The 23783-nt window shown below is 47.6% G+C and overlaps 1 protein-coding gene across 3 annotated transcripts in view; it reads right to left on the minus strand.

Moving 5' to 3' along the window:
- Positions 1 to 23783, minus strand: part of TEF (TEF transcription factor, PAR bZIP family member) — a 227609-nt gene that overhangs the window by 114413 nt on the left and 89413 nt on the right. Inside the window, exon 1 of one of the 3 annotated variants that reach the window (XM_086963520.1) lies at positions 11816 to 11975. The exons of the other annotated variants lie outside the window; for them this stretch is intronic. Coding sequence (XP_086819646.1) covers positions 11816 to 11933 — 118 coding nt within the window. The 5' untranslated portion in view covers positions 11934 to 11975. Of the gene's footprint in view, positions 1 to 11815; positions 11976 to 23783 lie in introns of those variants that run through there. 3 annotated transcript variants of the gene reach the window in all.

Raw genomic sequence — 23783 nt, forward strand, 5'->3', positions numbered from 1 at the left:
CAGTCTTTTCCCGCCGTCGCTGCGCGAGGCCCCGATTACCCTGCTTAAGCCTGACAAAACGGCTGACCGTCGGGATTTCTACCGCCCCCTCGCCCTTATTCATATAGATAACATTTTTGCTAAATTGATCGCCTCTCGCCTTCTCCTGTTAATGCCCACCATCGCCCTTCCCGATCAATCTGGCTTTATAACCGGGAGGGCACTCACACATAATCTTTGTACCATCTTTTCCGTATTACATCAAATTAACCCCACCTTGCCGGCAGTGGCTGCCCTTCTCGATGCCACAAAGGCGTTTGATACTCTGGAGTGGCCTTTCCTTTTTTACATCCTACCGCGTATGGGTTTTAGCGACATCTTTCTGCACAGGATCAGACTCCGTTATACTAATCAGTCTGCGCGCCTCCGTATTAATGGCCAGGTTTCTGATCCCATCTGCATCACCCGCGGCACCCTTCAGGGGTGTCCATTATCGCCCATGCTCTTTGCCATCGCTATGGAGCCCCTGGCCGCTAGGTTACGTCAGCACCATATACACAGGGGCACCGGTTTCTTGTCTCGCTCCCTTCATGTCTCCATGTACGCGGATGATGTCATGCTATACGTCCGCCATCCACTGGGCAACCTCAGCCCCTTAGTCCGAGAAATCATACAAATTGGTGGGCACTCTGTCATTCAGGTGAACTGGAGCAAGTCCGTTCTGTTCCCCCTGACCGACGCCACTGTCCCTTTCCCACCAGACTTCCTGTTCGAGTGGGCATCCGACCCCACGCGCTATTTGGGCATCTGGCTTAGCAGAGATCTGGTTAGAATCCAGGATCCCCTTGTGGAGCAGACTACCGCTGTCCCTGGCTGTCCGGATCGCCATTGCCAAAATGGTGGTTCTTCCTAAATTCCTTTACCTCTTCTCAAATATACCTATCCCCCTCACTATTTCCGAAAACTGCACTCTAATCATCTTGCTTGTTTGTGCAGGTAAACACAGGGTGGCATACAATATCCTTCCTCTCCCTACGTCTGCCGGAGGGATGGGCGCGCCTGATTTCCCTATCTATGCCCTATGCGCCCAGGCCAGTTTTTAAAAATTTTTGGATCCACCCCACCCCCTATCAGCCTCATGTCGCGGTGGAGACCAACTTGGCTTCTCCCTGGCCTCTGTCAAACCGCACTGTTCGCGCCCACAGTACGTCCCAGGCGGAGATTGACACGGTTGAGACGCTGCGTTAGTCTTGCCTGCGCCGGCACTCTGGCCTTTCCCTTTTCTCTGCTAACTCCATGCCAATTGTTAATCACCCTTTTCCATGCGCTTTAGTCGTCCAGCAAGTCCCGTCATGCGGCGCGCTTGGGCCTCAGGACAGTGCTGGATCTGTACGCAGAGAACTCCTTTTACTCTCTTCCCGATTCCCCAGGGCTGCAAAATACACTGCTATTTTATCAGCTGCGCGCCACTTGCCGGAAGCTGCACCCTACCGTTTCCCAGCCCCCGCCTACCTTTCCAGCTTTGGACTTCATATACTCCTCTTCCTCGCCGCACAAGTTAGTTACCAAGCTTTATGCTTTCTCTTGCGTCTGCTCACATATCCTCTGATGGGAGGCGTGGAGTGCAGACCTGGGTGTGGATATATTGGAGGCCGACTGGCTTTACTGTTGTAATCAAATTAAAAAGCTGTCCCCAAACTATTGGCTCCGCCTAATCCACTTCAAGTACTTGCACAGGCAGTACTGCACCCCCGTGCAGCTCCATCGGCTTGGGCTTGTCCCTGGGGACAACTGTTTGCGCTGTGCTGCACCTGCCGCAGACTTTGCCCACTTGGCGTGGCTCTGTCCTAAGGTTTCCGAGTTCAGGCTGGCGGTGTGCCCCACCATCTCTGACATTACTGGCTCTGTCGTACAACCTGTCCCCCCCCCCCCGTGTCTTCTGGGATTTGTCAAGTTTTGCCCTGATGCCGCTCGCCACCTCATCTCGATGCTATTGGTGCTTGCCAGGTGTAGGGTGGCCATGTGTTGGGGGTGTCGACCTGCTTCCAAGGTTGAGAGGTGGCTTGAGGATGCCTCTCGGTGCCAGACTCTCCTGTCTGAGTTCTGGGACTTAATGCCTGTCAGATCACGCCCTGTTGACATCTGGGCCCCATTGGTCTCCTACCTTCTCTCCCGTTCCCACCCCAGCGGGGCTTCCTCTCCCGTGCTCCCCGCCGGCCCGGGGTCTGCGGCGGCTGCCGGTGCTGGTCAGTGACTGCTCCTCATCCCTTTCCTCTCCACCCGCGTCCATGTTGCCTCAGATTCTCTATTAATTACGCTTTTTCATGTGTGCTTCCTCCTCCAGGGGCTGAAACTCTGATACGGTTTAGCTGTGTCTTTACATACTGGATTCACCATGATGCTGTGAATGTTACCTAATCGTAATCTACCATATTTTTTGTAATGTATCTTTCCGTGATGTGCGCTGGTGCTGCACGGTGTACTGAGCTTGATGTGTCTTTATTCTTTAATAAAGGTTTTTGAAAAATTAAAAAAAGACAATACACACAACACAATCACACACTATGCTCAAGACACAGCCACAAATGGTGAACTTCAGCCACCATAGGATAGAAAGAAACCTTACAACTGGTTATGCTTAACACAACACTCAAATCAGATACTTAGCAAAGCACCAGCAAACCAAAAGGATTGTCACACACCAATCCGAGGTTTAACCCTAGAACCACCACAATAAACATGACAGATTGCATAAGAACTAGCACCCTGCCTTTTGATCCATAAATAGGAATCACTCTACCTCGGTTATGTAATGGACAGCTGAGAAGCTAATCCAAGTGAACATTTCTTTGATATAGTCATCCATGCATAGAAGATTCTAGAGAACCACACCCAACTTATTTTACTTGCACATTAACCAACACAAACCATTTTCACATCAACTCCAACTCTCTATTAACTACACAAAATTAACCACACAGATCGGCTGCTCAGTATTTGGAGCTCAGGGACAGATACGACTGATTACACTAGAGGGTACTAAACCTTATATACCTTTTGGAACAGAACCTGTTTGGAATCCATTTCACAACTAACCCTTTATGAACTTTTTGAAGACTCGTTGAGTATTGGAGAAGCAATTCCAATCCTGATTAAGTCCTTTTGAACGAAATGCGTTGGCTGTGCGGCTACATGCTTGTAAAATGACTTCAATAAAGTGGATTTAATTACAGAGGAACAAGACTCCTTGATTAATTGAATATAATGGATTAATGTATCTCATTGAACTTACAATGGAATAATACATATTGAAACATTATGCTTCTTTTCACGTTTTACTTAAACACAGCTACTATTTATGGTAAAACCAGGTCCGCATGAAAAGATGCGTAGATAGATGCTAAAATAGTGGTAGCAGGTGCTTCCCAAATGCCAAACTACGCTACATAACCCTATGCGCTCTGGGTGTTGTAGTCTTGCCTCTCTTCAATTTAACTAATTTGACTAACATCCCAGACAGTGGGGATTTGTACATCAAAGGCCCATTAGTGGAACCAGTATCCAAGAGGACTATGAGAGAGACGTTCACTCCAAGATACTTACACCCATTTCATTAGACAAAGAAAGACGGAGGGCAATTATCAGTCATACAAGCATACTATAGCACCAGTGGTCGAAGTGGGGTGGATCGGAGGTGCACAATGGGCCCATACTTTTTTTTATTCAAAGAAAACCGTTTCTCTATTTTTCGTGGAAAGAAAACCGTCCCACGATGGTTAATTCAGACACTTTAAATGCGACAGGCTGCGCAGGATTGGATCGGTAAAGAGGACATTTCTGGTGTAGAGGCCCATTGATTGAGAACTGCTGTGGGCCGTTTTTCCCTGCCTACTTTTAACACCTACGAGAGACTCCTGAGGCGGAAAGCCGGGAGTGAGATAGCTCCTTTTAAAAACTTTGTTGTGTGATACTTTGCCTTTTAAATCACTTATTTGCACTTCTCATACCTCTGAACAGCGGGTCTTCGCTGCAACGTTAGCCACTTCCTGATCGCCATTCTCGAGGGCGAGGCGCGCCGAGAGACACGCCCTCCTCTGTTGGCCACGCCCCCTCGACACAGGTATAAATAGTGCGCGCAGCTGTAAGGCACGACACTGACACCTACGAGAGACTCCTGAGGCGGAAAGCCGGGAGTGAGATAGCTCCTTTTAAAAACTTTGTTGTGTGATACTTTGCCTTTTAAATCACTTATTTGCACTTCTCATACCTCTGAACAGCGGGTCTTCGCTGCAACGTTAGCCACTTCCTGATCGCCATTCTCGAGGGCGAGGCGCGCCGAGAGACACGCCCACCTCTGTTGGCCATGCCCCCCCTGACGCCTCATCCCCCCAACATAAATCATGTGCCTTGGCAGGAAGCGCAGCGGACGAGCGCAGCGGGCGCGACGATTGCGCGCCTAAGGCAAGCCCGTCTGCGCCCGTCCGTGACCAGACGGGACCAGGGGCCACATACCCAGGTTCCTCCGCTCTCCCGGGCAGGACATACAGCTCCGCAGCCTTACGCTGCATACGAAGCAGAGCCAATGTCCAGTGCACCCATATCTATGCACCTACGGACCTCCCACCCCGCTGCTCCGACTGCAAACACTCTTTCCGCAATACCCTCTCGTGGCCCTCGGCACAGAAATATTGCATGTTTGCGCTAAACTGCCGATCACTGCCAAAACATAGCACTCAAATTGCCATGCTGCTCGAAGAGCGCAAACCAGATGCGATTTTTTTAACAGAGACCTGGCTCTCTACTCAATCCGACCCAGACATAGTCTCAGCTTTACCCACTGGCTACCATATCTGTAGATTGGACAGACCGGTAGGGAGAGGAGGTGGTCTGGCTTTCATACTAAAGGGCCAGTACCGTTGCCGTACCACAGCAGAAATCATCCCCGAGTGCGAGAGTGTAGAATTCTGCATAGAGTTCAACGCGAATAGTTCATTCTCCGGCACCTTGATTTATCGCCCCCCGGAGCCAGCAAAATTGTTCCATAGGTCGCTCCCAGAGATTATAGCGAAAAGAATTCTATCCTCTGCTAATCACACAGTCTTAGGGGACCTTAACCTCCACTTTAACTCCCCTTCAGACCACACTGCCAAGGAGCTAATAGACGACCTTGGAGCTCTTCAACTGTCCCAGCTGGTTACAGCCCCGACCCATGAGAAGGGCAATCTGCTCGATCCTATCTTCAGCAACTGCAGCGATCTGATTGTTGACCATCCTATCCCCCTCCCATGGTCAGATCATTTTCTGATTCCGTTCACCTGGGTTACTTACAAGGCCCCCCCAGTTACCCTCCCAGGCCACAACTAGGAGGAACTGGACAAGACTCCCCCTGGAATCCTGGATGCACAGCCTGGACTCCACCCGCCCGCCCCCCTGCCCAGACCCCAGTGTGGCAAACGGAAACTATGTAGGCTGGATCACAAACTCACTAAATACGATCCTCCCTCTCCGCAGATCCTCCTCTAAGAGAATGCAGAAATCAGCGCCCTGGTTTTCTGACTCTCTAAGAGAGCTAAAACGCTGTTGTAGGCAACGAGAGCGAGCCTGGCGACTTGACTTTCTCCCGGAAAAAAAGACATCCTACAAAGAGGCGATCAAAGCTTACAGAGAAGGGGTTAGGATGGCCCAGGCCACCTACTACTCTGACAAAATCCTGGAGGCCAAATCGAAGCCCAAGGAAATTTTTCAAATAATAAAACATTGCACCAGTGTCACTACTGCCCCCCCTTCGATCAAAACTCAGGACCAATGTAATGAGCTTGCGGAATTCTTCCACAATAAAGTCCTGAAAATCTACTCCACCTTTCCAACAGTAGTCACATCTCCGGAGGTAACTGATCTATCCTCTTCGAGAACCCCACCCTCCCCAGAGCAGCCAACCCTTGAGCACTTCCTCCCTCTGGACCTCGACACTCTTGGCAAAATAGCACGCCAAGTTAAATCGGGCTCCCCACGCGATCCAGCCCCACCAGAAGTTCTGATACAGGCACACGAAGCCACCTTGCCTGTAATCTTGGAGCTTCTAAATGCGTCTATATCCGCATATTCAGTTCCTACAGCGTGGAAGCAAGCCATGGTGCGGGCGCTGTTGAAGAAACCCAACCTGGACCCCGATGACCACTCCAATTACCGCCCCATCTCACTCCTCCCTTGGGCTAGCAAGGTGCTGGAGAAATACATAAATGTCCAGCTGGTCCAGTTTATTGAAAACCACTCCCTATTGGATACGTCCCAGACAGGTTTTAGACCGAAGCACGGCACCGAAACCGCCTTATTAGCGGTCACCGAAGAATCTCGAAGGGTTCTGGATCAGGGAGGATCAGTGGCAGTGATCCTCCTTGATCTAAGCGCCGCCTTCGATACGGTCAGCTATGCCACCCTGCTGAACCGTCTCCAGGACATCGGAGTCTCAGGTGACGCTTTAAGGTGGTTCGACTCTTTCCTGTCCGACAGATCTTTTCAGATCTTTAACGGTGACACAGTGTCAACCAGCAAACCTCTTAGTTGTGGAGTACCACAGGGCTCTTCTTTGAGCCCTGTACTATTTAATGTTTACATGAAACCACTGGCTGGGATCGTCGAACCGTACGGCATCAAAATTGTGTTGTACGCCGACGACACTCAGTTAGTGGTTTCATTGGCCTAAGAGAACAGCAGGCAACCCCAGGGAGGTTTGCTGAATTGCCTAGAGGACGTCAAGGAGTGGATGACCAACTCTTCCCTCAAATTAAATGGAGAAAAAACAGAGCTCATGCTTCTAGGCCCAGCCTCGCCAGTACCTTTCATTTCCTTGTGGCCCCAAGCTTTGGGAGTTCCCCCAACTCCCAAGGAAAGCGTTAAAAGCCTAGGAGTGTGGCTGGACAAGAAGCTTTCCTTCTCCACCCAGGCCACCAAGCTGTCCGCCACATGCTTTGGCATACTTAGAACTGTGAGGAAAGTCCTTCCACTTCGGCCTCTAGAAGCCAAGAAGGTGGCAGTACAAGGTCTCATCCAATCCCGCCGGGACTCAAATAATGCCCTATACGTAGGGGCTCCCGAGATGACTTTCCGGAAGCTGCAGGTGGTGCAAAACTGCGCCGCACGCACCCTGCTGCAGATTCCGCGAACCCAGTCAGCTAGACCTGGATTGAAAAGTCTTCACTGGTTGCCAGTGAGGCACAGAGTGGCATTCAAGGCGCTGTGTATTGCGCACCGGGCCTTTTGGAAGACGGGACCCGCAATCAACAACAACCTGGTTATCCCCTACCACCCAAACAGGAACCTCCGCTCCACTGAGGCTTTCCTGGCAGTTGTTCCTAGAGTGAAGAGAGTCAGTTCTGGGGGCAGGCTGTTCTCGCTGAACACCGCTAAGCTTTGGAATACTCTCCCTTTCTCACTTCGTTCCAACCCAGACCTGCTCTCATTCCGAAAAAAGCTGAAGACACTACTATTTGCCAAATCCTCCGAGCTCTAAACCCGGTGCTCTGTCACGTCTCTGTCTCACCCCAGCGCTTGGACGCCCCTGGGCAGCAACCGCGCTTAATACATTTATTTTCATTTATTTTCATTTCATGTTAGAGACTGCTAGCCGGCCCGTTGTCACAAAGAAAGCCAATGGACCCCTCGGAGTAATCACAACATAAGGGGCACCATGTCCTGCCCCGCCTGAGGGCACAAGAGCGCGGTCTCGCCCAGGGAGGCCATTAGAGCTCTCTCTGCCTTACGAGGGGCTCCAGGTGATGCCAGGCTTCAGGAAAGTGACTTCAGTCCAGGGTGACAGAACACAGCATTTCTCTCCACTCCCTGCTTGCAGATACTGATTTCTTTGAAATGACTCGGATCAGTTTAATACCTGTCCTTTAGTTTATTACTGTGTTTTTTGCCAACAGAAATTCTTCTCATGCAGGAGAGTAGGTACAAATAGGGCAGCAGGTGCAGTAGCACTGAACGCCACGGAGTAAGGAGCCAATTGCACCCCAGGTATGTCTCCTTATGCTCAAGGTAAACGTGCTGCCGATTTGAAGGAGGGCTGTTTTGCAGCAGGTGTGCAGTGTATTGGGATTACAGGCAACTTTAGCAAGAACTCTAGTGAGAACTTTTGGAGAAAGGGCATTGCAACTAGGTGACGCATAGTCACACCCAGCGCAAATAAAGAGTTAAATATGGGCATACATTCTTCTAGTCCGCTCTATTAAAGGAGCAGAGGCCAGAAGGAACACCCCCATTAATCCACTAACCCTTTTTCTGCTTAAAAAACACCCAGAAATAACATATGCAAAGCCTGCTGTGTAATGTGCTTCATACAATTTTAGATGTACCATGCCATTATCGACCACAATGCTACTAGTTATGATAGTCTTGAAAGGATAAAATAACGGGGTTGGGCCTGCCAGAGTCCAAACTGTACCCCGCAGTGTGCACATGTGTTTCTGCAAAAGGCTTGTAAATAATTCATTGAAATTACAGTCTTGTAAAATACCTTAATCCACCTGTTCTACTCACAGGTGAGAGTCTTGAAATCTAGCATGTCCAATTGTGTGAGGTGGTTTTTGTGCAACTTTCTAAGTGTCCTAAGATCTTCACATGGCAGGATGGCCACTCTCAGTTGCTCCATTTACTTAAATAGGAGTCTTGAGAAGCTTCCAACTGCAACCGCCAAGTAGAAGAGGGGGATGACTGAAGCTAGCATTTGGGGATGAGCAGAAATCTGTCATTCTGTGAGGTGACAATTCAGTCAAGGCCTGGAAAATAGGTATAAGTAAACCTGGAGACCCTTAAAGAGTATTTGAGCAAACAGGATTAGCAGGAGTTTGGGGATTCGTATGTACCTAGAAAGGGAAGTGATCTTCAGGGTGAACAAGAACTTCAGAAACCTAAGAGTGAGAGGTCTTAAGAGAGTGAAGTTAAGAAGGGTGAGTAGGAGTCTCTTGAAAGTGAGGTTAGCAGGAGCCTCTGCAAACTACGATTTAGGCTGGACACTTCGATATCGGAGTGTAAGATCGAGCCTCAAGGAGATAAACTGAGCAGGGCATTTGCTGGATCCTAAGAGTGAGAGGGAGTCTGTGGAGCTAAGGTTTGCACAGTATCTTTGAAGATTTAGAGGTAAGTAGGAACCTCAGGGCCATAGTTTGCGCAGAGAATCCATTGAGCTGAGAAAAAACAGATGCCTCAAAGCACTTCATGGTGAGCATGGTCTTCACTGACATGGGAGTTAGCAGGAGGTTCTGGTAATAGTGAGCAAGAGATAGAGAGCCTACAGGTGAAGGGAATATAAATGGACCTGAGGGTGCACAGGATTGCAAGGGCATGTCAAAGTGTGCAGAAGACTCTTGACAGCTTAGAGTAAGCGGGAGTCTGAAGGATGTGAGGCTGAGCATGAGCAGCAGGAACCAGAGGTTGAAAAGAGCTTAAGGTTCCTGATGGTGAATGGGTAGTCTTTAGACCACCTGATGATGAACAAGAGCCCCACTGTCTTCGAATGAGCAGGCATAGGGTCACGGAGCGTGAATAGAAGCCAGACATAGGGGTGAGCATGGCCTTCTGGTGACCTGTTGCTTATTAAAGAGTGAGGATCCATACAAACAAATGGGAGATTTAATAACTAATAGCCAGGAAGGAGTCATGAGGCTAAGAGGGGGACAGATTAGTGAATAGAGATTTATGGACCTGAAGATTAATGCCAAGAGACCAGTGGGAGATATGTAGTGGAATAATGACGTTTTCAATCTCGACCAATGTTACGGGCCCTAAAAGCTATGAAAACGTTACCTACTATGAAGTTATTCGATGGTTAGCCCCATGATACTAAACATGAAATACTTAAAGGTCGTAATCCACAAATGTGGGTCACTATATTTTTAGGGTGCCTGGGCCAATTTGTGGTCCCAATCTGACTCTGGAGGCAGGGATACTCTTGTGCCGAAAAACCTAGGGAGGGGCAGACAGTTAAACAAGCCATCTTTTCAGAGTACCTGCAGCTTGAAAGAAATGTAAAATGTGTGCAACTGGTTAACCTGCCCATGTAAAGGGTGCTTGGCTTTAATTAATGGAATCACCTAAAGCTTCCTGATGACGCTGATTTATTCTTTTTGAGTGGTAGTGCAAGAGATTGACCAGCTGAGCTGTAAAGTGTGTGTTTTTAAAGGACAGTTATAAAAAAAATTGCACTACATACAGTCTGGGTATTATTAAAATCTATATTTTGGAAGCATTTTATTTCAAACTTTTTTGCACATTTTGTAGCAGCCTATATTATGGAATGTTTAATGCAAGTTTAAAATAATGAGTTACATATTCACAGTGCTTTCTATCGCAGACTGGGATCTCGTAGCAGGAAGCATACACAATACACATACATGCCAACATTTCAGGAGAGCAAAGTGGGAGATTTTTAAAAAAAAAAATTCGGGAGAATGGGACTTTGAATCGGGTTACTGGCATCTATGCTCTTTGGAAGTGTGCTGCTGTAGGATCGGACATTTGAAACGTAAATGCACGTTTTTTCTTACCAGAAGCATGGAGCATAAGGCAGGCAGAGAGGGTGATGCAAGTGTTAGGCACTGGCCTGGCAGGTTGTTGGCAGTGCATGCACCCCCCACTCGCCTGTGGCAGCCCGGGCTGAAACAGCTCCCCCCGCCCCAGTACTTTGCAGGTCTTTAAACGACGATTCCCTTGTTAATGCCGCTTTGTCGGTTTTTCACCCCTTCAAGAGACCCTGCATCGCCACTCTTTGTTGGAAGAATTAGCACTTTACACAATACCAAGCTCTGTCAGCTGAAAACCCCATGAATTGGGTTTTTGCTTGTAGGAATCGGGAGGCGGGAGACTAGCCTTCAAATCGGTAGTCTCACGCCTGAATCGGGAGGGTTGGCATGTCTGAATACACTATTCTCAACCAGGGTTCAATTCTGTGGCTCTCTGGTTCCAGACACAAACCTCTGCCAGTGGTGTAATTAAACTTGAGGGGCCATCCCTACAAAGTGCATGGAGGGCACCCCCCCCCCCCCTCCCCCACACAACAGACCCAGTCAGGAGCTCCCAGACCAAGGGCCTGCCACCATGCCGGAGGGGGACCCCTTAATCTCGGGCTCCGCAGGGGCCATAATGGTATGCCATGAAGGTTTTATAATGTATGATGGTGCATTTACCTCTAACTTAAAATGCACTTGTTATTTTTCATTAGAACAGTTTTTTGTATATCGTGAAAGTGCGAAAAAGTTACAGAATATTTAGTTTTTTTAGCCACACCTTTGAGTCCGCTCCCATTGCATTGCACCCAACATCACAGTTCCCTTAGTTTTTTACTGCATTTCGACCACTGTCTAGAACTAACTGTGAGAACTGACCGTAGGTAGGACGAGCCCTCCCTCCAGGTCATTGAGAACACTATCGGAATTTTGTGTAATTCCCTAATCCAGTCTTGGAATTGTATAGTTCTGTTTTACTTTTGTTGCACTTATAAGATTTGCATACCAGAAATCAAGGATATGTAGGTGAAAGGTTCATGACTGGAAAGAGTGTCAATAATGTGCCGAAGTGAGGGGGGTCACCCTAGGATAAATAAAGACACAAAAAGAGGACAACACCCAGCAGATGGAACCAGAAAGTATTCGTGTTCCGACACTCACTAACGCAACCAGAATACTGCTGACTGCAGCTCATACGCAGCCAAAAGGATCTAAAGTGTAGGATTTATTTAATTCAGTGTCACTGGCAAGCCGAGATCTGCGACTGACAGGTGGGGGTGCCTCGGCAGTGAAGACACTATCAACAAGCATCTCCTCTAAACCCTCCCGCTCACCGTCGCCCTCCATGAGCTCCCTCGGTGGGTTCTCAATCAGCTTCTGGAGCACAAGCGGGAAGGAGCCGAGCAACGGCGATCTCACCGTTGCCGACATCGCAGCGGCAGAACGCGACATCTTGTGGGTACTAACTGCGCAGGCGCAGCTTACTTTCCGAACACAGGGATTTTACGCTGCGCACGCGCAGCCAAGGACGGGCTGCACCCAAAACGCGTGCGCATATACTGCCTTCGGCCACGGTCCACCGCGGCGAGGCGGACATCTTCTTTCACATTGGCCGATTGCATGCCGCGCCCCCCAGTTTACACAAAAACACCCTCCCACCCACCACTCCCGTAGTTCCGAACTGTGGCATCTGGGTAATACAGCCTGAAGCTTCCGGCAACAGAGATAACGTCATGACGCAAAGCGCCAGCATGGTTGATTTCAAGGTTTAAAGGATGTCACTGACTCAAATGACAACGTTTGTGCAGATCTGTTCACGGAGGGATAAAGTAAAAGACAAACCAAAACAATGTCTTTTCAATGTAATGTGCAGCTGAACTATAACTACAATTTCTTGGGACTTATCTTTGGCCTATGATACAGTAAACCAAGAACTCTACTTTATAACTTCTAAGAAAGGCACATAATTATTAGCACTGTAAAACAATTATATCAACGAGTACAAATTGGTGATCCTCTGTCCAAAGCCATTACTGTAACTTGTGGTACTCCAAGGCAAAATATTGTTCTCCATAGAAACTGCAGAGAAATGCCTAGCAATCTCCCACCTCAACAAAGGTGATCCCTTTTTGATCGGTCTTTTCAAGTATGGCTTGCCATCTTGAAGCATTCTCCTCCATGCTTCAGCTAAGTCCATCTCAAATTCACATAAATAGGATTATCATGGCTCGAAAAATCGACCTGCCCACTCCCATTGCCGAGCAAGATTAAATCAGGACGAGCTAATATTTAGGGACTACGCGCTCTTTCTGGTGAGCTAAAAATCCTCTAATTTCTGTGTAGACAAACTGACTTTTGACCTCTGTATCTGAAAGTGGAGCAAATGTGACACGATAAGATTTAAAGGCATCTTTATTGCTCACAAACTGAAAGTTCAAAAAAAGACGCCTTTAAATGTTGTTGTCTTGTCACATTTGCTGGTTTTCAGAGACCAAGGTCAAAAGTCAATTTGTCTTTCTACATTTATTTTTCTGTGACTGAAGTTAGAGGAGTTTGAAAAGAGAACTGTGTTACAATTGAACTGTGCAAAGCATGTGAAATAAAAGGCTGTAAGATGTCAGGCTTTTTTCTAGTACAACACTGAAATAGCCAAGTGAACTGTTCAAACAGTTCAAATATACTTCATTAGTTATGAAGACACATTTTTTGTAATTCTGCTGTGATTTTTTTTATAGGTTCAAAACAAATTATAACACTTTACTTGGTGATGTGCAAGTTTTTAATATTTTTGCTGAATCCCAATTCCCAAACATTGTTTATTCTCTATTATCAGTGAAACTACATGTTAGAGGGAAAGTTTTGTGGCCATTTCAATGGAAAATATGCTATCTGTAAATGGCAGTGCACTGCCACATAATGCTTTAGTAATAGATTTATGAAAAGTATGTTTTTAAACATGAACTGGGAATGATTACTGCTCCTGCCCAGATCACAGTGCCACTAGTTAAGTAAGGGCCAGATGTATGACCATTCCATTTTGCGAGTCTCAAAATGTGACGTTTGCGACTCGCAAAATGGAATGTACAACAGTGTCTCAGACGCTTTGCGATTCTCAAATGAGTCACAAGGGACCTGCCTCTTTAACCCCTTCACTGCGGTGGCTATTCCGCCGCAGTGCTAAGGGGGAGGGGCGGCCGCCGCATGCTGGTGACGGAACCGCTCTGTCACCAGCGTCGGTGGCACTGTGCTTATGACGGAGCGGTTCCGTCATGGCCCGCCCCGCTCAATGGAAAGCTCAGCGCAGGCGCTCCGAGCGGGCCATGACGGAACCGCTCCGTCATCAGCACAGCGCCACCGCAGCTGATGACGGAGCGGTTCCGTCATCAGCAGACAAGGGGTTAAAATTCATGAGGCAGGTCGTAATTTCTTACCTATTGGGAATGACCTGCAAATACAGGGATGGTGGCCTGCTGGGTAGAGCAGATCCCCATGTCGGTCTTTGATTTTTCAATAAAGCACATTTTATTTAAAATGCATCCTGTTTTCTTTAAAACCCATTGCTCTTAACAATATTTTTGCACCCATTCCCAAAGGGGTAGGGATTCCAGTGGGACTCCTTCCTGTTTGCGAATGGCTTCTGTTAGACCTGTCTGCTTTTGAGGGTCCCCTCACAAATATGATTTATTTTGTCCCCTTTGGCCTCTGAGTGTTAATATTCTTTTTCTTATGTCCACCCAGATTTTTGGTTGTCAGCATTGACTGAGGCGCTAGGTGTTCCTTGAGTAGGACGTTTTGCTTTTCCCTTGAGGCCTAGTCATCCTCATGAAAATTTAGTAAGATCCAAGAAACCTAAAATGGAGTCCACCAACTGTCATAACGGTCATTACAACCAAGCTGACCCATTGAGTTGCATGGAGAAGGTTCTGGAACCCCCTAGCAGGTTCCAAGGGACTAGGGTCAGCCTATAAAAGGCCAGTACTCAGGTGGCCATTTTGTGTAAGCCTGTGACCAGAGAGGTAGCATTGACCAGTGTGGAGAGAGGCGAATTTCAGAGGAGAGCGTTGCACCAGTAGAGGCGCAATTGACCTGTGGCCGACTGTGTTCTACTCGGATGTGACCCCCTTGGATCCGACCAAACCCCACTGAGTCTGGAAATTCATCTATGCACCTGGACTTTCACCTCAAAGGCACCGGAGATCCCCTCGGTGTACTTTGATCTTAGCAGGGGATCATACACCCCAGGGACACTCTCGCTGCTATTTTCCCTCGTTTACCCTGTGGACCCGGCACCTCAGTGAAGAGGTTAAGTGAGCAGAAGACGCAACCGCCGTGTTGTCAAAGCAGACTCACTGTGAGAAGAGAGCAGCAATGACCGTGGCAACTGCGGGGCGGTAATCCGACTAACCTGCGGGGAGTTCTCTGAGGCAGCATTGGTGATACCGGGTTGCAGCTGCTCTGCGGAGCAGTCGGAACAGAAGACGGGCCAACGTCAACAAAGGCGGGGCGAAGGAAGAGCTTCCGGAGCCGTCCTCGACGTCAGCGGTGAAGACGGACCTGCGCAGAGGGAGGAACAGCGCTCGCACTGGTGAGATCGTGAGGAGCTGTGACGCGACCCGCCATCACCACCGGGGGACGTCCCGCTCCATACCCGGCCGCCGTGGAAGAGTGTCGCATGCCTAGCACCCGACCCCCGAGGTGAGGCGGCCCCCGAGACTGACCCGCACAGGCCAAAGGACACCGGCAGAGATAGAAGTAAGCTGGGCATTCCTAGGGCGAAGGGAGGAGTCAATACTAGGAGGAGCAGTGCTTGAAGGGGTGACAGGCGATTCCCGCCTGAAATAAGAGCCGGCCAGAGTATTCCTCTGAACTTTTCTGACACAATACGAGCCAGCCAGTAAAGAACTAAATCTGATAAACACGAAGTGAGTGAGAGGAGGAAGTGTGGCTTGGATTATTTAGGAGGTGAGGAGAGTAAGGCTGAATCTCTAACAAAGGGGAAAGTGTATGTATAGTCCCACGATCTGAGGTAGCAGTGCAAGAAGATCCTACCAAGCTGTATGTAAGACAGCAGGGGTGATGTCACTGGAGGCAAAGTGAAATGTGGTGTTAATTTGCCTATTCTTTCCCTAGTGGAACAGCTGTGCCAACCATTGTGAAGTATTGTGTACAGTGAATATTAGAGTGTTATGATCCTTCAGCAGCGGGGGTGAAGTATACTCTGGTTCCCATTAGGGAAACATTTAATTCAATAATCTTTCTGTGTGTAACTGTAATGTATTGATTTCTCTAAGAGAAAGGGGGTCATGTAAACTGATTCTGAAATGTGTTATGAAATGTACCAAGTGATATAAACTGCATTAATTTGAAAGGTGTTGTACTAATGTAACAAAAGAGCTAACAAACCAAAGAGAACAGAATCTATTTTTATAAAGTACGAACCTTATTTTCCTAACAAGGTGTAGTGTTATTTTTGGAATGGATGGGCGCTGAGTTCCTGAGAGGTTTTACGCAAGCTTCACACATTTAGCCTTTGGAATTAGTCTTCCCCTCTGTGCCATGCTATCCACGTGTTGGCTAGGAAATCCCTAGCTCTAACATCTTCCCACCTACTTGAAGTAGGTGGCAAACTTCAAGTGTTTTGCAACCAAAACAATGGTACATACCATTCTGACTCGCTATTAGGACGGGACGCCCTTGACACGCCGCTTCCTAATAGCAAATCGCAAACACTATTTTGCAAGTCACCTAGTCGCAAAATAGTGTTTGTACATACCACCACCATTTTTGCGGTCGCAAACAGAACAATTTCCTGTTTGTTTAAAGGCCAGCAGATTTTCTGCACTAGCATGTGTGCAGTGCTGAAGTCTGAGGTAAGTTTAAAAGCAGCACTGGTTGCCAGGACTGCTTTTAAACAGTAAATTGTGCCCAAAAAATTCGACTTTGGTGGAAGGAGCACTTAAAAATTGAAGACCTACAATGTTTTGGCATCTTAAGGACTCCAGGGTCTCCCCTAGCTATCACAGGGGTGGGGGGTCAGTTATCTATAAGCTACACCCTTATAAAATGAGTTTTTATATGCCTGGGTAAAGTGAAATTTCACATTTCACTCCCCAAATCCTTTTTAAGTGCTGCTCAAATTCGACTTTGATGCTAGGAGCACTGGGTAAGGGGGATCTGCAATATTTCTGCAGATTCAGAACCCCTGAAGTCTCCTAGTTGCACAGGGGGTGGGGATCCTGAAGAAATTAGGGAAATACTTATAAAACATGTTTTTATAAGCCCTGGTGCTAAAAAACGGGCCCAAGTCATGTTCCCCATTGCAAACCCCATGGCTCATAGGTTAACATGGTAGGAAGTTATTGATCAATAAATATTGATAGGAGAGGACTAGCCAGACCATTCAAAGACTTCCCAGAATGGCAGTAGTAAATCCAACAATATTGTATAGTTGAATTTCTCCTAAAGTGTACATACAAGAAGTTATAAGACTTTCTAGTTTGTAAGTCCAAATTCAGCCTTCCAGTGGTCTGCCCCGATTTGTCAGTTACGTGGATTAGCCAGGCTGCTTTGAAGAGGTAATGAAGAACCCCTAGTGGTTCATCACTCTGCTGGGAGGGCAGTGTGCTGGTCTATAGGAATGCCAGGCCAGGGGGTGGAGTCGTAAACCATGCTCTTCAATGGGAGAGGGGAGGACTGGGTTTCGGTTTCACTCCGACACTTGACCCAGAGTCAGGGCTAGGCTTAAGGAAGGTATGTGCAGAGGGTAGGGGAGAGATCATGGAAATAAGCCATCCCAGGGGGTGTGTTTAGCCATCTCTTACTTCCTTTCTGGAGAAGAAAACAAGTTACTTACCTGTAACTACGGTTATCCAGTATTGGTATCTTTCATAGATTCACATGCCTAAATCATTCCCAGTCGTCGAGGCGGGAGTCCAACGGTAAAAATATATACAATAGCAGTGCCTAAAAACTTTCTTGTAGTAGGCTGGAAAAGCCTAAAGGCCTAGCTAGGCCCATAACTTATCAGCCTATCTACCTCATTATGTAAAAAGACCTGAAATAGTAGCCTCAGCCAATCAGCTGTCCTCACCCTCTAGAACCTTCCCAGCTCAGGCAGTTCTCCTCATATTTTCCAAGCACAAGTGAGAATAAGTATCCATAAAACAGAACTGCCCTGCCGGGGAGGAGGGTGGGTGCATGTGAATCTATGAAAGATACCAATACTGGATAACCGTAGTTACAGGTAAGTAACTTGTTTTCTTATCCAGTATTGGGGTATTTTTCATAGATTCACATGCCTGAATCAGAGTAGAAAGCAGTGACATCACGTCTGTCGTTAGAGGAAGGTGGGAGACCAAATAAATCGTATACACCCCACACAACCTGGAAGGTTATAGAGCACAAATTTGTTTACATTACATATGCATTAAAAAACCTTCATAAAGAACATTAAAGAATAGGACAGGGTTTGAAAAGATTAAAACATCATAATGAAATACATATGCTTAAAACAGTCAAAAGAAGGATAAAAGACTATAAAGAGTCTAACCTTAGTGAAGAAGATGCTGCAACACCGCTTCCCCAACTGCGGTATCATCCAGATTTGCCGACTGCAGACAGTAGTGCTTCGTAAAAGTGTGCACACTTTTCCACGTAGCAGCTCGACAAATGTTCTCCAGCGTCACTCTAGCGAAAAGGGCTGTCGACGCTGACATTGTTCTGGTGGAATGCGCTTTAACCTTTCTTGCTAAAGGTTTGTTAGCTTTGTCATGACAGAAGAGAATCGTTGATCAACCATCTAGCTATAATTGCCTTTGTTACAGCCTGACCCAGGGTGGCTTGACCATAAGCAACAAAAAGCTGATTAGACTTGCGTATGTCATTTGTTTTTTGAAGATAAAACTGTAGACACAGTTTCACATCTAGGGAATGTAAAACCTTCTCCGCCGGAGTTTTAGGATCCGGGAAAAAAGTCTTGAGCTGGACAGGCTGATTGATGTGAAATTGGGTTGGCACCTTTGGGATGAATCTTGGGTTGGTTCTAAGCGTCACAAAGTCTCTAGAGAATTGCAAGAAAGGGTGTGCAATCGTGAAGGCCTGTATCTCACTGACTGCGGGCTGAGGTGAGCCAGTAAAATCACCACTTTCCAAGTTAGAAACTTCAGCTCCGCTTTATGAATAGGTTCAAAGGGCCTTTTCAGAAGTTGGGACAAAACAATATTGAGATCCCATTCAGGAGGAGGAGGCCGAACTGGAGGAAAAGCTCGGAATAGCCTTTTAAGGAATTGTTTGATCAAAGATGATGAACATAAAGATGGTTTGTTGGAACTCTTTCTGAATCTGGATATTGCCGCCAGATGTACCTTAATGGACGAGAAAGCCAGTCCTGCCCTAGCTAAGGACAGCAGATAAGGAAGGATGTCCTCAGGTGGAGCTTGGAGTGGATGAACATTATTTTCTCCACACCAGGAACAGAACCGTTTCCACTTAAAACGATAAGTCTTGATGGTACTTTGCGCACGGGCCTGTGATAAGATCGCCCTGCAGTCTGAGGAGATGTTAAGATCCTTGAACTCTAAGAAGTCAGGAGCCAGGTGTGCAAGTGCAGTGACTGAGTATCCGGATGTTGGATCTGGCCCCCTTCTCTTGTTAACATTGACACTGTCGGTTTGAGACGAAGTGGAAGCTGCTGAGAGAGTAGAAGAAGTTCCTGAAACCAATACTGCCTTGGCCAACGGGGAGCAATGAGGATGAGAGTGCAATGCTCTCTCTTCATTTTTTGAAGTACTTTCGGTATGAGCGGGATCGGAGGATAAGCGTATGCAAATATCCCGGACCATCTCATCAAAAAGGCATTTCCCCTTGATCCCTGTTGAGGAAACCTGCTGGCATAAAATAGGCATTTGCTGTTCTGTTGAGTGGCGAACAGATCCAGTGTTGGTGTACCCCATGTTTGAAAGATCCTCCCCACTTGCTGTTGCTCGAGTTCCCATTCTTGACAGCCTGTGAAAGCCCTGCTTAGGTTGTCGGCTAGAGAGTTCTGAATACCTTGTACATGTTCTGCTCTGATGGATAGGTCATGGAGTATGGCCCATTCCTACATTTCTTGAGCTTCCAACGACAAGGTGAGAGATTTCGTTCCCCCTGGTTTGTTTATATAATACATGCTGGTGGTATTGTCCGTGCGTACCAGCACTGACTAATTCGCAATCCTTGGAAGGAAGGCTTGTAGGGATTGAAAAATGGCTCTCAGCTCCAGGCTGCTGATGTGTTTCTTCCGGTACTAACAAGACCATCGCCCTTGAATCTGAAGGTCCTGGAGGTGACCTCCCCAGCCTTCCATGGAAGCGTCTGTTGTAAGGATGAACTCTGGTATGTAGTGGAGAAATGTGAGGCCGGGCGACAAATTGTGCGCCTTCGACCACCAAAGAAGGACTTGTTTCATCTTGGATGTTACTTTGATGCGATCGTCGAACGATCCGTCGACTTGCCTCCACTGTCGAAGTAATTCCTCCTGCAGTGGCCTCATTCCGAGTCTCGCCATGGGGATGAGGCTGATTGCAGACGAGCACATCCCTAGAAGGGAAGCAAATGTTCGAACCGAAAGTGACCTTCTTGCAAATATTTGTTTTGCCAGCTTTAACAGTTTGTTTTGCCGCTCTTGAGTCAAGAACGCTTTGCACTGGAATGTGTCCAACACCGCTCCCAGAAAGGTCAACTCATGGCGAGGTTGAAGCTGAGATTTGCTGGAATTGAGGGTCAGTCCCAGATTTGAGAATAGGGAGAGGGAACTCTTGACCGCCTCCATCGTGGATTTTCTTGATGGTCCTTTTAGTAGCCAGTCATCGAGGTATGGGAAAAGTTGTATTCCCTGTGACCTCAGCATGGCTGCCACCGGGGCCAAACATTTGGTAAATCTTCTTGGCGCCGATTTCAGGCCGAATGGAAGCACTTTGAATTGAAAGTGGACGCCAGCCACTGCAAATCTTAGGTATGTGCGATGTTTTGGGTGAATAGGAATGTGGAAGTAGGAGTCTTCCAGATCCAGAGAAGCCTTAAAGTCCCCTTTGTTGAGACAATGTAGAATGTCTGTTAGCGTTACCATGCGAAAACACTGTTTCTTCAGATATTTGTTGAGTTTGCGCAGATCAAATATTGGACGCCACTCTCCTGAATTTTTCTCTACGAGGAAGAAGCGAGAATAAAATCCTTTCCCTTTCTGAGAGGCAGGAACTAGTTCTATCGCATTCTTGTGTAGCATCTTTAAGGCCTCTTTGAATAGTCAGTGAAGACGAGATGGAGGGGGACCCCTGGGCGGCACTGTTGGTGGTTTCTGTTAAAACTCCAGAGTGTGTCCATTCCTGACAAGATCTAGGACCCACTGATCCGAAGTTATTTTCCGCCACTGTTGGTAAAAAGCGGAAATTTTGGCGCCCACGGGAAGGGGAGGATAAATGACTGACGTCCGGTAAAGCTCATCGGCGCTTGTTGGAATCACACCCTTGATTGTTTGAGCGCCGTTTTCCTCCCTGACGAGAGAAACTACCAGTGGCAGGTTGTCTGTAGGATGACTGATAGTACGGTTGTTTGTACTGGGACTGGTACTGTCGATTTTGCTGGTTGGAATAGTTCCCTCTGGAAGACTAACCACGGCCTCTTGCTCCTCTAAAGGACCCCCTCTTGTATCGTAGGGTACCTAGAGATTTGGCAGTGTCCGTATCAGTTTTTATTGCCAGTAAAGCGTCATCGATGTGTTTTCCAAAAAGTGAATCCCCATCGTTCGCCATGTCCAAGATCTTCGTTTGGACCTCAGTTCTGAAGGTGGTAGCCTTAAGTCAACCTTGGTGCCGAAGGACTGATGCTCCCGCCAATTGCCTAAAGTTGGTGTTGGAAATACCAAGGGCACAATCAATGATTTCCGATGCCGCCCTTTCTCCCTCAAGTACGATTCTGCGTACCTCCGGTTGACGATCCTCAGGGATCAGATCAAGGAACTCAGACAGATCTGACCACATCTGTCTATCATAACGGGCCAGAATTGCTAGTGAATTAGCTGCCTTAATGGAGGCTGCTGCATTAGCAGAGAACTTCTTCCCAATTGCATCCAGTCTCCTGCCTTCCTTGTCAGGTAGCGTCGAAATAGGAGTTGAAGGGTTCTTGGACCTCTGTTGTACTGCCTGAGATATGACCGAGTCCGGTCGAGGGTGTCCAATTAAGCAAGATGGAGTATCAGGTAAAGCTCGATACTTCTTCTCAATTCTTGGAAGGACTGCCGGAATGGAAGCAGGTGTTTTCATGATGTTGAGGCCCTCCTTCCATATGTAATCGATAATAGATATAGCTCTGGTGACTCTGCGATACCCCGCTTTAAAGTCATGCAAAAAGCAGTCAGATTGCTCAACTGTAACAGACAATTCAAATCTACTAGCAGCACGGTGCATAAGATTGTGAAATCCGCCAATATCCTCTGGCGGAGAATCCGACGGGCATGGAACAGGCTGGGAAGGCATGGGAATGACAATCATCCCACGGATCCGTAGGTGTATGATCCGGCAACTCGCCCTCTTCCCGGCCCTCATCATCATCCTGAGAAGAGGTATCAGTGTCAGCTTGGGGTGTAGGGCCAGTGTCCTGCCTTGGTGACAATGAAGCTTGCGGTGAAGGAGGCCTTGGTATTTCAACTGGGACAGGCTGCACAGAAGGTGTAACTGGAGCTGGAGGAAATCTCTGGCGATAGTCTGCCAGAATAGCTTGTAAATCTTGGATCAAAGTCGGTGGGAGATGACTTGTGTCCTCTGAACGAGAGGGTCTGGTATGGGGCGAATGGTATGGCATTGACAACTCTTCATTCGCATAATGCTCCTGGTCATAGTCCTCATCATCCTCCTGATATTTGATGTTCAATTGTGAAGGGTGACGGGCAACCCCAAAAGGCCCCTCATCCTCTTCGCCGTCATCCGATTCTTCGTCCATATAAGTCTCCAAAAGATGTGATGGAACAAGTGGAGAAATGTGAGAGTAGTCTCTCTGATATGCTTTCATCTGAAAATGAGTATATTGCATCCTCTTTGGAGGTGTGCTGTGCAGCAGATGAGCTGATGTCAATGCTCTCATATAATTCGATGACGACAAACCTGTCGACATTGGAATTACAGATGACATTTCCGTAGACTGAGCTGCCGTCAACGGTATTGATGTTGCCGTCGACGAGACCATCGATGATGTCTTTATTGACAAACACTTCGTCGATGAGGTAGTCGATGGTGTCTTAGTCGACGAGTCCTTTGTCGACGAGGCCGTAGATGGTGTCTTCGTTGACGAGACCTTCGTCGACGAGGCCGTAGATGGTGTCTTCGTCGACGAGACCTTCGTCGACAAAGCCGCTGATGACTTCGCCGACGGAACTGTCGACGGGCCTGTAGATTTCGTAGACGGGGCCTTCGTCGACATGGCTGAAGGGATCTTCGTCGACGGAGCCGTCGACGACGGCAAAATTTTAGCAGACACCATAGGAGAAGTAATAGCCGAAGTGGTGACCGTAGCAGAAGAAATTGAAGAGGTAGACGTCAAAGTAGTAGTATTCACAGTGGACGGTTCTGAAGGAGACGATGCACTCTTTGAGGGTTCTGAGACTCTTTGAGAGGATTTAAGTTTTTTCTTCCACTCAGGAGAAGAGCTCTCTCTGGATCTGGCTCTCTTGCTGGAGGTAGAGGCCTGGTCCTCATCATCCGTGGAAGATTTTAACCACAAAAGAACCCTTGCCGCTCTATCCCTGATAGTTTTTGAAGGGAAGGTACGGCAAATCCAACAATCCTTCACAACATGTGAGGGGTGCAGACAATAAATGCAGTCAGAGTGCTGGTCGTCCACATGGACCCTCTTCTTATAGCAAGTTCCACAAACCTTGAAAAGATCCTTCTTTTCAGACATTTTGAAGAGAAAAAAAGACAAAAACTGAGTAGGCACTCAGGGAGACTCCCTTACACACGAAGTGCGGTGAAAATCTGAGGAGAACTGCCTGAGCTGGGTTGGTTCTAGAGGGTGAGGACAGCTGATTGGCTGAGGCTACGTTTTCAGGTCTTTTTACATAATGAGGTAGATAGGCTGCTAAGTTCTGGGCCTAGCTAGGCCTTTAGGCTTTTCCAGCCTATTACAAGAAAGTTTTTAGGCACTGCTATTGTATATATTTTTACTGTGGGACTCCCGCCTCGACGACGGGGAATGATTCAGGCATGTGAATCTATGAAAGATACCCCAACACTGGATAATCAGCCATTATGGATTTGGAAGATTGGTGCACTC

Source organism: Lissotriton vulgaris, chromosome 1_1 (genome assembly GCF_964263255.1).
Source record: "Lissotriton vulgaris chromosome 1_1, aLisVul1.2, whole genome shotgun sequence".
Taxonomy (NCBI): Eukaryota; Metazoa; Chordata; class Amphibia; order Caudata; family Salamandridae; genus Lissotriton; species Lissotriton vulgaris.